This window comes from Coregonus clupeaformis, chromosome 1 (genome assembly GCF_020615455.1).
Source record: "Coregonus clupeaformis isolate EN_2021a chromosome 1, ASM2061545v1, whole genome shotgun sequence".
NCBI lineage: Eukaryota > Metazoa > Chordata > Actinopteri > Salmoniformes > Salmonidae > Coregonus > Coregonus clupeaformis.
Window position 1 is genome coordinate 15,008,859 of NC_059192.1, and position 12,391 is coordinate 15,021,249.

The 12,391-nt window shown below is 41.6% G+C and overlaps 1 protein-coding gene and 1 pseudogene across 1 annotated transcript; one reads left to right on the forward strand and one right to left on the reverse strand.

The window, feature by feature from the left end:
- The first annotated feature begins 1,782 nt into the window (after positions 1-1,782).
- Positions 1,783-3,967, forward strand: LOC121567281 (annotated as a pseudogene).
- A 1,866-nt stretch (positions 3,968-5,833) lies between these two features.
- On the reverse strand, positions 5,834-12,333 carry LOC121574137 (dnaJ homolog subfamily B member 12). Its single transcript, XM_041886758.1, has 9 exons — positions 12,178-12,333; positions 11,425-11,581; positions 10,929-11,074; positions 10,615-10,794; positions 10,286-10,368; positions 7,729-7,838; positions 7,065-7,237; positions 6,674-6,817; positions 5,834-6,197 (listed from the first exon to the last, which is right to left on the reverse strand). Exons 1-8 carry the CDS (start codon positions 12,308-12,310, stop codon positions 6,696-6,698), a joined length of 1,104 nt encoding a protein of 367 aa, XP_041742692.1. The 5' UTR covers positions 12,311-12,333; the 3' UTR covers positions 5,834-6,197; positions 6,674-6,695.
- Positions 12,334-12,391: the final 58 nt, after the last annotated feature.

Consider the following 12,391-nt stretch of genomic DNA (forward strand, 5'->3'; position numbering starts at 1 on the left):
TTTGACTTCTCTAGTAATCTGAGTTTAACAGCGTTGTCTACATGTGATGCACAATTCTCATGTTTTGAGACCCTTTCAGACAGATGCTTCAAATCCTTGAACCCAGACTTGGACCACACACCATCTCCACTGAATAGCAGGCAGGGGAAGCAAAATAGTGATTGCTTTGCAACACTAGCAGTTAGCCACTGCTTCCATCCAAACCACTCATTGTTGAATTTGAGATTTCCGACTTGTTGTGTAATGTTTATGTCCAATGGCCGATGAGCACTGAGACGTTTTATCTCTAATTTCTCTTCATATGACAAGGATTGAAAAGGATTTGCCAGTAGCTTGTCGACATGATTCATGATGATGACTGCTTATCTACCTAGCTAGCTTGCTAACTAAGATTTTAAAAGTATGATGTTGACATGATCAGTCAAATCAAAGCTATGGGAGATATAACGTGATCTGACGTAATTTTATCTGTGGCCAATGACCTTGTACCTTCTTGGATGATCACTTCTACTGTAAATCTATGGCAGCACCCAAGGGGGGCTTGAACTGCCTAGCTCTCCAATAGATTCTGCGGTGACGTAGTGTCCCCATGAGTGACAGAACCCTGAGCCAATCACGGCACAACCAGAGAAGATTAACAACGCCTATGCTCTGTGCTTTCGCTGGCTGCCCCTCCACCGGAAAGCACTGAGCTAGGCTGAAACAGCTGCATTTTGGAGCTGCCTTACTCAAAGAAAGAGACCAAGTTTGTATGCTGCTTTATTAATTCAAGGAATGTGTTTTTACATTGTTTGCTAGACTGATATGTGACACGAATTAATGCCAGAATTACATGCACGACAGGCAAACTTTATTATTATACTTTTTTAACAGGTGGGGCTCAAAGCAGGTGGGGTTCTGCCCCACCTTCCCTGAATGACAGGTCGCCACTGCCTATTAGATATTGGAATCATGCCAATTCACTTGCGCATCTACTCTGTCTGCAATTTTCTGCCAGGCTTCCTCTCTGGCTTTTGCGGTGGCGGATGTATTACTTTTTTTTTTGTAAATATGTGAACATATTCGTTGTTTAGTGTTACAATTGTTTCTTGTTCTAGTTAAATATTGGGCTCTGTCTTCTGACTCCATATATATTGTTTTTTCTGTCTTCGACATTAGGATCTTTTTGAATGTTACGTGCATGCGCCAGTTGTCAGATCAACCAATCTGCGCTTCGCTTAGCCTAATAACTTAAACTAGAAGCAGCCGTTTTGGAACCAAGAAGTCCTGGACTCCCTCATATGGTTAAGACAAGCCGGATATGTTCAGGAAATCCTGAATTTGTTAAACCATCTTTCTGGAATACCCCTCAGATCAATCTCATACTCTTACATGTTTTGATTCTTGCTTGAACAGTCACAAATATTATATTTGGTTGTGATCTTTGCAAAATAACTACAGTATTATGGATGTTAGCTAGAACGCTAAGGCTCATTGATATAGGCTGTAGCAAAAGCTAGCCAAAGAGCCATTTTACTGATTGAAGTTGAAGTGTTTTTTAAGTATAATGCAGTTGATTTGCGATGATGACACAAACATGATTTTAAGCAGGACATTCATACAAGCCTTAAAATCCAATTATAATCCAAAAGTAGTGTGAAATGCACTCATAAGCAACATGTAAATAGAGGCTGTTTTTGCTGGCGTTCTATAAGAACTCCTTGTTCTGCCACCAACTTGCGTGCATCGCTCTTGTGCGGCAATGTTTGCAAACACAGAAAGGGGTCTATTAAAACATTTTGCATGCCAGAAGCAGAGTCGGGGATCGCGTATAGTGACTTGGATATGTTTGGAGAGTCAAATTTCATCTTGGAGCCAGGTGACTCGAGAGAAATCATGGGACCATAACACTCACCCAACTCAGCGATGATTTGAGGATGCGGCCATCCACTCTGTGAGTATCGCAGGCTTGGTGGTGTTAGGCCCAGGGTTGAGGTGCACATCCCCGGAGAGCAGTGAACAGGTAGCTTAGCAGTTTCCGATAAGTGTTGGACTTGTGTTTGTTACTCCCAAGCGATTCAGTCGAAAAAGGAGCGAGGTAGACTTGGCCATTATTCAGAACATTATGGTATGCTGTGTAGTGATCTATGCCAATTAGGAGTGATGGGGTTGGTTGGTAATTTAGCCAGGACACTGGGGTTAACACCCCTAGTCTTACATTTAACATCCAAAGATGGCACCCTACACAGGGTAGGTAATGGCCCCATCACTGCCCTGGAGCATTGGGATGTGATCTTAAGACCAGAAGGAAAAATGCCCCCTACTTGCACTCCAACACCACTTCCAGCAACATCTGGTCTCCCATCCAGGGACCAACCAGGACCAACCCTGCTTAGCTTCAGAGGCAAACCAGCAGTGGGATGCAGGGTACTATGCTGCTGGAATGAATGTCCCAAAACTTACAAAAGCAAAAAAATAATGGAGGTGGAGGCGTTTCATCACAATCGAGCTATCATTGAAAATGTTTCCCTGAAAACTATGTTTTTGCAATCATTTACAATACATTTGTTCTCGCATTTTAATATAATAATTGTGTATGTTTTGCTTGCAATATTATTATTTTTGCTCTCAATACTCAGAATTTTGTTCTTGACTTCAGAAGTTTTGCTTGATATTAATGAAACAAAAATAATTCCATAATAATTAGGCAGGTCTGATGCCAAAAATAAAGAACATTTGGCAATTGCCTACTTCACCCATATTTTATTTTTGCAAAAAAAGTAGTGTGTAGTTCCAGTAGCTACACCGCTACTTGTCAAAAAGTAATGATCTACTGAAAACACTACCTCGATTTGAATTTAGTTAAACTAGCACCAAGCTACTGCAATATGTACGTTAATTACCAGTAGTTCACTTCTCCCCAAAACTGGAAATGTTTACTGTTATAGAGTCATGACATAGGAATACAGTGCATGCATGCACTGTTCCCCACTGTCATTTTCTCCCCCGAAAAATACAAAATTGTGTGACTTTCAAGGGTTGTCGTGGGGATAGCCGAGACTATCTTTGTGTACCCGTGGGTTATTTGGGGCTTGATAGTAAATTTGAGAGGGGGTTGGGCACAGTGCTAGGGTGTTATGGTGCACAGTGTTATGGTCAAGGTTAAGGGGTTAGGGTAGGGTAGGGACGTCCCAATAATCCCGTATAGCACTGGCCCTTCATCAAGGACCCAATGTATCACACAAAAGCTATGCAGCAATAGTCAGTCCAATATTGATTCCAAAATAGATCTAAAAAGCATAACACTTTTGCCTAAAATATTTGCATGTCGTTTTCCTATAGTTGCTTATCCATAGGCTTAACTTGAAATGTCATTTTGAAATTGATCCCAAGTTCGATTGTAACAGCACTGTACAATGAATTAAAAGTAACCCTATTGTTTTCTTCTCTGTTCAGGATCAGTCACAGACATGTCCATGGTATCAGAATCCGACTGTGGTCTCTTCTACAGCCCACTGGAGGAGTCTCTCTGTGCCCAGATTGTAGAGCCCATTGTCAAGAGCCTCTCTGATGCCACACACACTGTCCTGCACTATTCCAAACTTGTCCTACCAGATCTTCTCCTGCCAAACATTGGCCAGGAGCTGCTCCATCTGGCGCCTAGTGAGCCTTGCAGCCTGAAGGGGGCGCTCGTTGACCTGTGTGTGGAGCAGGGGGACCACAAGGTGAATTTGGGGGACGACTGTGTAGTGTGGAGCAGATAACCGTTGACCCTAACCTGGTTCCTACTTTCCATCTCACCCTGGTGTTACGGCCAGTGGTGGGGGAGTTGTGGCCCAAGTTGCAGAGGCTCTTTAGGGCCTGGGGGAATGGGTCCCCCCAGAGGCAGAGTGGGAGACACACACACACTCTCAGGCTCAGTACCGGGTTCAGAGCTATCAAAAGAAAGCTGTATAGTTCAGGAGAGCTGCTCATTGAAGAGTGCTGACCTGGCCAGAGCTATAGGTGTTTGTAGTAGATGTATCAGACTTGGGTCTAATAATACATATCTGTGCTTTGTTTGGTATGCCCGGTACAATGGAACCGATATAATGGTCCCAAAAGTGCAAATCAAGCACACCTAAATACTTTGACTCTGGTCTAATATGTATTGTCTATAGCTCTGGACTCAGGACAGCTGAAGTGAGAGAAGCCGTGTATTCCTCTGTGTGATAGCTGAAGTGAATTCAGATATACTGTACCAATGTGGTCACCAATGAACCTAAAGAAAACTCATTCCACTTTTGAGGGTGTGGAAGGACATTCCATAGCCAAACTCTGAAGTGGATACTCTTTTTATTCCCATAGTGGGGCAAGAAAATATTGTGCAACAATGTTTACTATGCATCAAATGAACCTAAAAATGGTTTTATTCTTAAACCAAACATTTATTGAATGTTTTCTAGGGAACACATACTATATATATCTTGTTAATGGCAGTTTTCCACATTAATTGACATGTGATATGGGCATTACAATGCAAAACTGCTGTTTTTAAACCATGCATTTGATTAGACCGTCTATTTATTTGATACTCAAATATTCACCTGTTAACCTGTACTGCTTTTTGTACTTTCCTTCAAGAACTTAAAACTGAAGACCTAAATACATTATTTTTCAAATTAAATATCCATGTGAAGTATGTTGTTAATGGATCAAATATTAGTCTCTGTAATATTTCAGTGGCACCACATTAGGTCATAATTGTGACTATAAAAGGAAGACACCAATTTGTGTTTAATTTGAATAAATACAGATTTTCATTTGTGCAATCATTTTCAATACTCATCTCCATAATCCAATGGGCTACAAGCAAATCCACAGGGTACATTACATTATATAATAAATGACATTAGCTTCTTAAAGCCATCTAACCTGTGTTGTTAAAAATACGATGTATAGTATATACAAGTATGAACTATAAAAATTACTTTTTTTATTTTGTATTATTGGTTCAGATGTCTAAACAGAAGGCCTTGAGTTGGTTCTTTAAAATATTGATCAAAACATAATAGGGAAAAGGAGGAAGGAAGCTTTATTTTAGCAGCTTTAGCAGTATGCAGAGCCTTCAGAAAGTATGCACACCCCTCGACTTGTTCCACATTTTGTTGTGTTACAGCCTGAATTCAAAATTGATTCAATCAATTTCTCTCTCTCACCCATCTAAACACAATACCCCATAATGAAAGTGAAAACATGTTTTTAGAAATGTTTTACATTTATTGAAAATGAAATAAGTATTCACACCCCTGAGTCAATACATGTTAGAATCACCTTTGGCAGCAATTACAGCTGTGAGTCTTTCTGGTTAAGTCTCTAAGAGCTTTGCATACCTGGATTGTACAATATTTGCCCATTATTATTTTTTAAATTCTTCAAGCTCTGTCAAATTGGTTGTTGATCATTGCTAGACAACCATTTTCAAGTCTTGCCAAAGATGTCCAAGCAGGTTTAAGTGAAAACTGTAACTTGACCACTCAGGAACATTAACTGTCTTTTTGGTAAGCAACTCCAGTGTCGATTTGGCCTTGTGTTTTAGGTTATTGTCCTGCTGAAAGGTGAATTAATCTCCCAGTGTCTGGTGGAAAGAAGACTGAACCAGGTTTCCCACTAGGATTTTGCCTGTGCTTATCTCAATTCCATTTCTTTTTTATCCAAAAAAACTCCCCAGTCCTCAACGATTACAAGCATACTCATAACATGATGCAGCCACCACTATGCTTGAAAATATGGAGAGTGGTACTCAGTAATGTGTTGTATTGGATTTGCCCCAAACAAAAAAATCAATTTAATCAATTTTTAATTCAGGCTGTAACACAACAAAATGTGAAAAAGTCAAGGGGTGTGAATACTTTCTGAAGGCAATGTACCATTCAAAAATATATTTAATCTCTTTCAAAAAACCATGACACCCGTCTAGTTCAGCCAGCCTTGAAGTGTTTTTGTATTTAAACCAGCCATCACCTTGTCCGTTTGTTTCACAGTTCTACAGGAAGTTAAGACTGTCCACAGGAGTGTGCAGAGAGAGAGGGGTCCCCCCCGACAGGCCATATCTGTCTGCAACCCACCATATGGATCTAAGGCAGTTTCTCTCAAATTGCTGCTCCAATTTTTATGTGTGAGCTTGAATAGGGCGTTGTATATTGATTTCTTCTCATTCGATTCAAGTACCAAATAATCTGAGAGGAAGAAATAAGTATGGAGCAATTAATAAAACATCAAATGGATCTCCAATAACAAAACCTTTGAGATCGAGGTTTAAATCAGAGTAGACAGGCAGCAAGTCATGCAAGCACATATCAAATAGGATAACGATTAATCATGGGCATCGATAATGGAAAATCTATATCAGTAAAAAAAAAGAAGTATACATTGGTTTAATACAAAACATTGAAACTGTGTAAAGGTTCACTTTTCGTTTCACTTCCACAGCTCTGTAAAGTCCTGGCAATTAAGTATGCTAAGTTGAGAGCATGTGAGAACATCTGCAAGAGGGTTTTGTGCATGCAGGAACAGTCATGTATGCTTTTTTTTACATAATAGAGTAGGTTAGCAGAAAGGATAAACCAATATCAAGATATGCCTTGCATATCAAACTGATATCAAACAATATCAAAGTCAAAACAGTATCAATTGATATTGATATCAAATTTACCATTCTGTTTGTTTGTGGGTTCTTATCCATGTAGCATGACCTGAATCTCCGACAGTCGTGAGCAGCTAGGCGTGCCCATCCGCTGAGCCCTTTGGTACAAGTCAGAGTCTCCGAAATAACGAGCACGGTACAGCAAGCCTTCCTCTGGAAGACAAAAACACACAAAAATGTATCCAATATATTGAAAAATATAATTATGCACATTATAAAAAATAGCAAACTTTAGCATAACTTCACTGCATCGGCCTGGCCTGGTTAGTAGTTGCTGGAATGCTGGACAATGTGAGAGGAAAATAGCCAAGCCAGTACAGTAAAGTACAGAATGGCATGACAGTGTGAAAAGGGTACAAACTTTGCATGTGCGTTGTGTTAACGTTGGGCTGTGACTTACTCTGTTGCTTCTCCTTCCAGCAGTTGTTCCTGAGGTTGGAGATGTAGTCTTCCTCCACACTCCTCTCCACACTCCTTAGGTCTTTTCCAGAGTACTCCTTGGTGAAGCTAGGTCCTACGTAGTAAGACACCTTCAGGGTCTGTGTCTGCCTCCGGTTGATGTGGCCCGCACCTCTGCAGCGCAGCACAGGAAGTGATAAAACAGGATGTGAGAGTGTGACAAACAGGGTGGTTCAACTTCGTAAGTAACATCACGTCATAAAGAATTACAAGAAAAAAAGGGCAAATGAAGTCATACAATCAAAATCTTGACACACAGGTCCATTACGAGCACAAGATAGACTAAACATGTATAATTCCATGTTGTAACAACTGATACCCTCAGATGTAATAAATGATATGTGATAAAGTGATAACCAGAGATGCTTTAGAGGTTGTTCATCAATATTATTTTTTACACTGACCCAATTAAAGCCTTTCAGATTTCCTTGTGACAAAACCAACGTTTAATCTATTCTGAAGCGGTGACCACAAGCTGAAAATGATGCACGTCTGTCAAACACTGCTATTATAAGTAAGTAGCAGAGCTGTATAGAAGTTTGTATAACTATTTTATAAGTGAGTGGTAGAAGTGTTAGTGCGTAAAGGAGGACATTGAGACTCACGAGCGGTGGCTAAGGCTGTAGGGGGGAGGGGTCACCATCATCTGGCTGAGGGCGGAGACGAAGATTAGGATGAGGATGGGCATCAGCTGGACAAACAGGGCAAAGCCTCCCTATAGGGGGAGAGAAAGAGAGCGATACAGAGAGAGAAAGAGAGTGAGATAAGAGTCAACCCTGCTCAAGCACTCCTCAGGTGAATTCAAAACGGACTCCTAGCCCCTACTTTATGCAGATCTGAAAGGATTGGCAGAACCTCAACCTGCCTGACAGAGGGTAAGATGGAACCATAACAATTGCTTTCGGATATACAGGAAGTCTCTAGGGATAGGGGTCAGGGGTCGATTTAGTATTCAGCACATACAGTGCCTTCGGACTGTATTCAGACCCCTTGACTTTTTCCTCTTTGTTAAGTTACAGCCTTATTCTAAAATTGATTAAATACATGTTTATAGAAATGTTCGCAAATGTATTAAAAATAAAAAAAACAGAAATACCTTATTTACATAAGTACTCAGACCGTTTGCTAATAGACTCGAAATTGAGCTCAGGTGCATCCTGTTTCCACTGATCATCCTTGAGATGTTTCTACAACTTGATTGGCGTCCACCTGTGATAAATTCAATTGATTGGACATGATTTGGAAAGGCACACACCTGTCTATATGAAGAAAAAAATAATTATGCACTCACTAACTGTAAGTCGCTCTGGAAATGTAAATGTATATAAGGTCCCACTGTTGACAGTGCATGTCAGAGCAAAAACCAAGCCATGAGGTCGAAGGAATTGTCCGTAGAGCTTCGAGACAGGATTGTGTCGAGGCACAGATCTGGGGAAGGGTACCAAAATATTTCTGCAGCATTGAAGGTCCCCAAGAACACAGAGGCCTCCATCATTCTTAAAATGGAAGAAGATTGGAACCACCAAGACTCTTCCTAGAGCTGACCGCCCGGCCAAACTGAGCAATCAGGGGAGAAGGGCCTTGGTCAGGGAGGTGACCAAGAACCCGATGGTCACTCTGACAGAGCTCCTCTGTGGTGATGGGAGAACCTTCCAGAAGGACAACCATCTCTGCAGCACTCCACCAATCAGGCCTTTATGGTACAGTGCCCAGATGGAAGCCACTCCTCAGTAAAAAGCACATGACAGCCCGCTTGGAGTTTGTCAGAAGGCTACTAAAGACTCTCGGACCATGTGAAACAAGATTCTCTGGTCTGATGAAACCAAGTTTGAACTCTTTGGCCTGAATGCCAAGCGTCACATCTGGAGGAAACCTGGCGTTGTCCTGTTGGAAGGTGAACCTTCGCCCCAGTCTGATGTCCTGAGCGCTCTGGAGCAGGTTTTCATCAAGGATCTCTCTGTACTTTGCTCTGTTCATCTTTGCCTCGATACTGACTAGTCTCCCAGTCTCTGCCGCTGAAAAACATCCCCACAGCATGATGCTGCCTCCACCATGCTTTATAGGTAGGAGAAGGTGGTGGCGGCATCATGCTGTGGGGATATTTTTCAGCGGCAGGAACAGGGAGACTACTCAGGATCGAAGGAAAGATGAACGGAGCAAAGTACAGAGAGATCCTTGATGAAAACCTGCTCCAGAACGCTCAGGACCTCAGACTGGGGCAAAGGTTCACCTTCCAACAGGACAACGACCCTAAGCACATGGCCAAGACAACGCAGCAGTGGCTTCTGGACAAGTCTCTGAATGTCCTTGAGTGGCCCAGCCATAGCCCGGACTTGATCCCGATCGAACATCTCTGGAGAGACCTGAAAATATCTGTGCAGCAACGCTCCCCATCCAACCTGACAGAGCTTGAGAGAATCTGCAGAGAAGAATGGGAGAAACTCCCCAAATACAGGTGTGCCAAGCTTTTAGCGTCATACCCAAGAAGACTCAAGGCTGTAATCGCTGCCAAAAGTGCTTCAACAAAGTACTGAGTAAAGGGTCTGAATAATTATGTAAATGTGATATTTCAGTTTTCTATTTATAATAAATTAACATTTTCTAAAAACCTGTTATTGCTTTGTCATTATGTGTTATCGTGTGTAGATTGATGAGGGGAAAAAACGATTTAATCCATTTCAGAATAAGGCTGTAACGTAACAAAATGTGGAAAAGGTCAAGGGGTCTGAATACTTTCCGAAGGCACTCTACATCACAGAATAAAGGCACAATATCTAGGTCTGACTATTAGCGTGGTCAACATTTAGATTTTCAGAGCACAACAACCTACTTTCTACCTTGAAGAAATTAGAAATAAATGGATTAACTACCTACATAATTTACAGATTTCACTCACTTTCCCCCGTTTCCTCACTGGTTTACGCTGTCCAAAGTGCTCTCTGAGCTTTCTGAGAACCTCAGCTCTATCTGTCAGATCTACACAGTCTCTAGGGATAAGGTTTAGGTGTCCATTTGGAATTCAGCACACACATCACAGAATAAGATAGATAACTAAACACTGTATAAGTTTGACTATCGTCATGGTCAGCACATTTCATTCTGTCATGAAGTGAGGAAAAGGGTCCATTGATCAACAAAAAGGAGTCTACAGATTTCACTTACATCCCGCTGTTCTCTCCTCTCTGGTCCTGCTCTATGCTGATGGCCAAAGTGCATTCCGCCGTTTCTGTAAACATGTACATTACCTGGAAGAGAGCAGAACATACAGTATAGAACAACAAACATCCAGGCCAGCAGAACATCATTTAGACCACCTTTTTGTCCACAACCAAGATTGTGTTCTTTAGGGCATGCAACCAATAATGTTTCAAAATATTTTGCCACGGAAAACAAAAATGTGCTTTTCTTATTGGGGAAATTCAAGAAGTCCCTCCCTGTTTCAGTTCGTTTTTTTCAGTTTGGTGCCCAATGAATAATACGACCCAACTCACGTGATGGGAAACCTCCTCCAAAGAACATGTTGAAGAGGTCCTCGGGCGAGATGTCGGCTTCGAAGTCATGGCGCTGGTGCCTTTGCTGTTGTCTGGTAGGGTGAGCTCTCTCCTCACCATACTGGTCATACTGGCTCCGCTTCTCTGTGTTACTGAGCACAGCGTACGCATTGCCAATGGCTGGGGAACACAAAAAACACACAGTAACTTCAGTTAAGCTTTTAAACATACTTTGCCATGATGGTATACTTCAGATATGACATTCTGCACTTATTAGCAAGTGGTGAAATTTCAACTGCCAAAAGAGAGGTTACCTTTAAACGCCTCTGTGGCTCCTGGAGCATGGTTTTTATCGGGGTGGAATTTCAGGGCCAGTTTCCTGTAGGACTTCTTCAGGTCCTCCTCCCCGGCATCCTTTTCAACTCCCAGAATCTCATAGTAGTCTTTACAACTCTTTATTCTACACACATTACATAAGAGAAGCACAGAGAAAGTAAACAAGTCAGTGAAGCAAACCAATTAGTCGAGCAATGAGCAAGAAAACAAACAATGAACCATGTAGCAGTATCTCAGGTTGTCTAAATCATTCTAAAGTAGGCCTGTTAAAACATATTTTAGATAGAGGTTATAATTGTCAAAGTATACAAAGTAGATGTTCCCCTTAAACACAGATCTAGGATAATTTAATCAACCCCAATCCTGATTCCAAACCTTAACCATTAGAGATGATAAACAAATACCAAATCCTGGACCAGCGGTTAGGGGGAACTCCTTCTGGCTCTGTTAAACATAATAACTACACAGACATACTTTTTAACAGCATCCAGCTGATCTGATGTGTATGGTTTGGCTGAGTCTGCGGCTTCGTCTCCGTGGCTACGGTGTCTCACTCCAAAACCATCCCCGTTCATAGGCCTCTCTTCTTCATCTGGTGGTTTCCTATTCTGTTTGATGGACTCTAGTAAACCTGGGTGGATAGGAATAGGTTAAGAGACAGCTGCAGATGACGATGATAAGTGATAACGTTGGCATGTCACTGCAGCCATATAACTTACACTTCTCTCCCCATAACTAAGGCAAATGTCAGACGTGCATCACAGTACAGTAAGGCCTACATTTTATCTCCTACACTATTTTGCAACTATGTAACGTTACAGCAATGTTGGTGGTATAGCTACCACCAGTGCCACCTGTGTCAGCATACCACAAGCAAGAAAGCTAGGGAAGTAGTTACTAGCTAGTTAGATAACTTGGCCATTCATGTACTGTAATGCAAGCGCCTTAGGGTGGGCTGGGTATGGGTTGGCTAGCAAGCTAACAACAAGCCTGCTATCTAACGTTAGCTATCTCATGTGGATGTTTCTCATTAACATGAGAAATAAATCAACATGCCATTACAAAGATGAGTTGTTGATAATAAAAGTAACTACAAGTACCACCTCTCCAAAAACGGAGGTCGATGTCATGCTAGCTAAAGTTAGAAGATTTGGTTCTGATTGTACTTTGGCCACACAACCAACTGATAGAAAATACTGCACGCATAACAATAGATAATCAACGTACTTTTGGCCTGATCGGTTGGAAACAAACGCTGTGCCTTTTCTAGAAACCTCGTAGCTTTGTCTGGTTGGTTATTACTGAGTGCACTTATAGAAATCTTTATGCACCGTTCAGCTTCGTCCTTGTTTGATTCCATCGCGACAGCGGAACTAGTCTGTTTACTGCCCCCAGGTCGCCCTATGATGGCGTCACCGGGAAGGTAAAATAAAACAGGAAC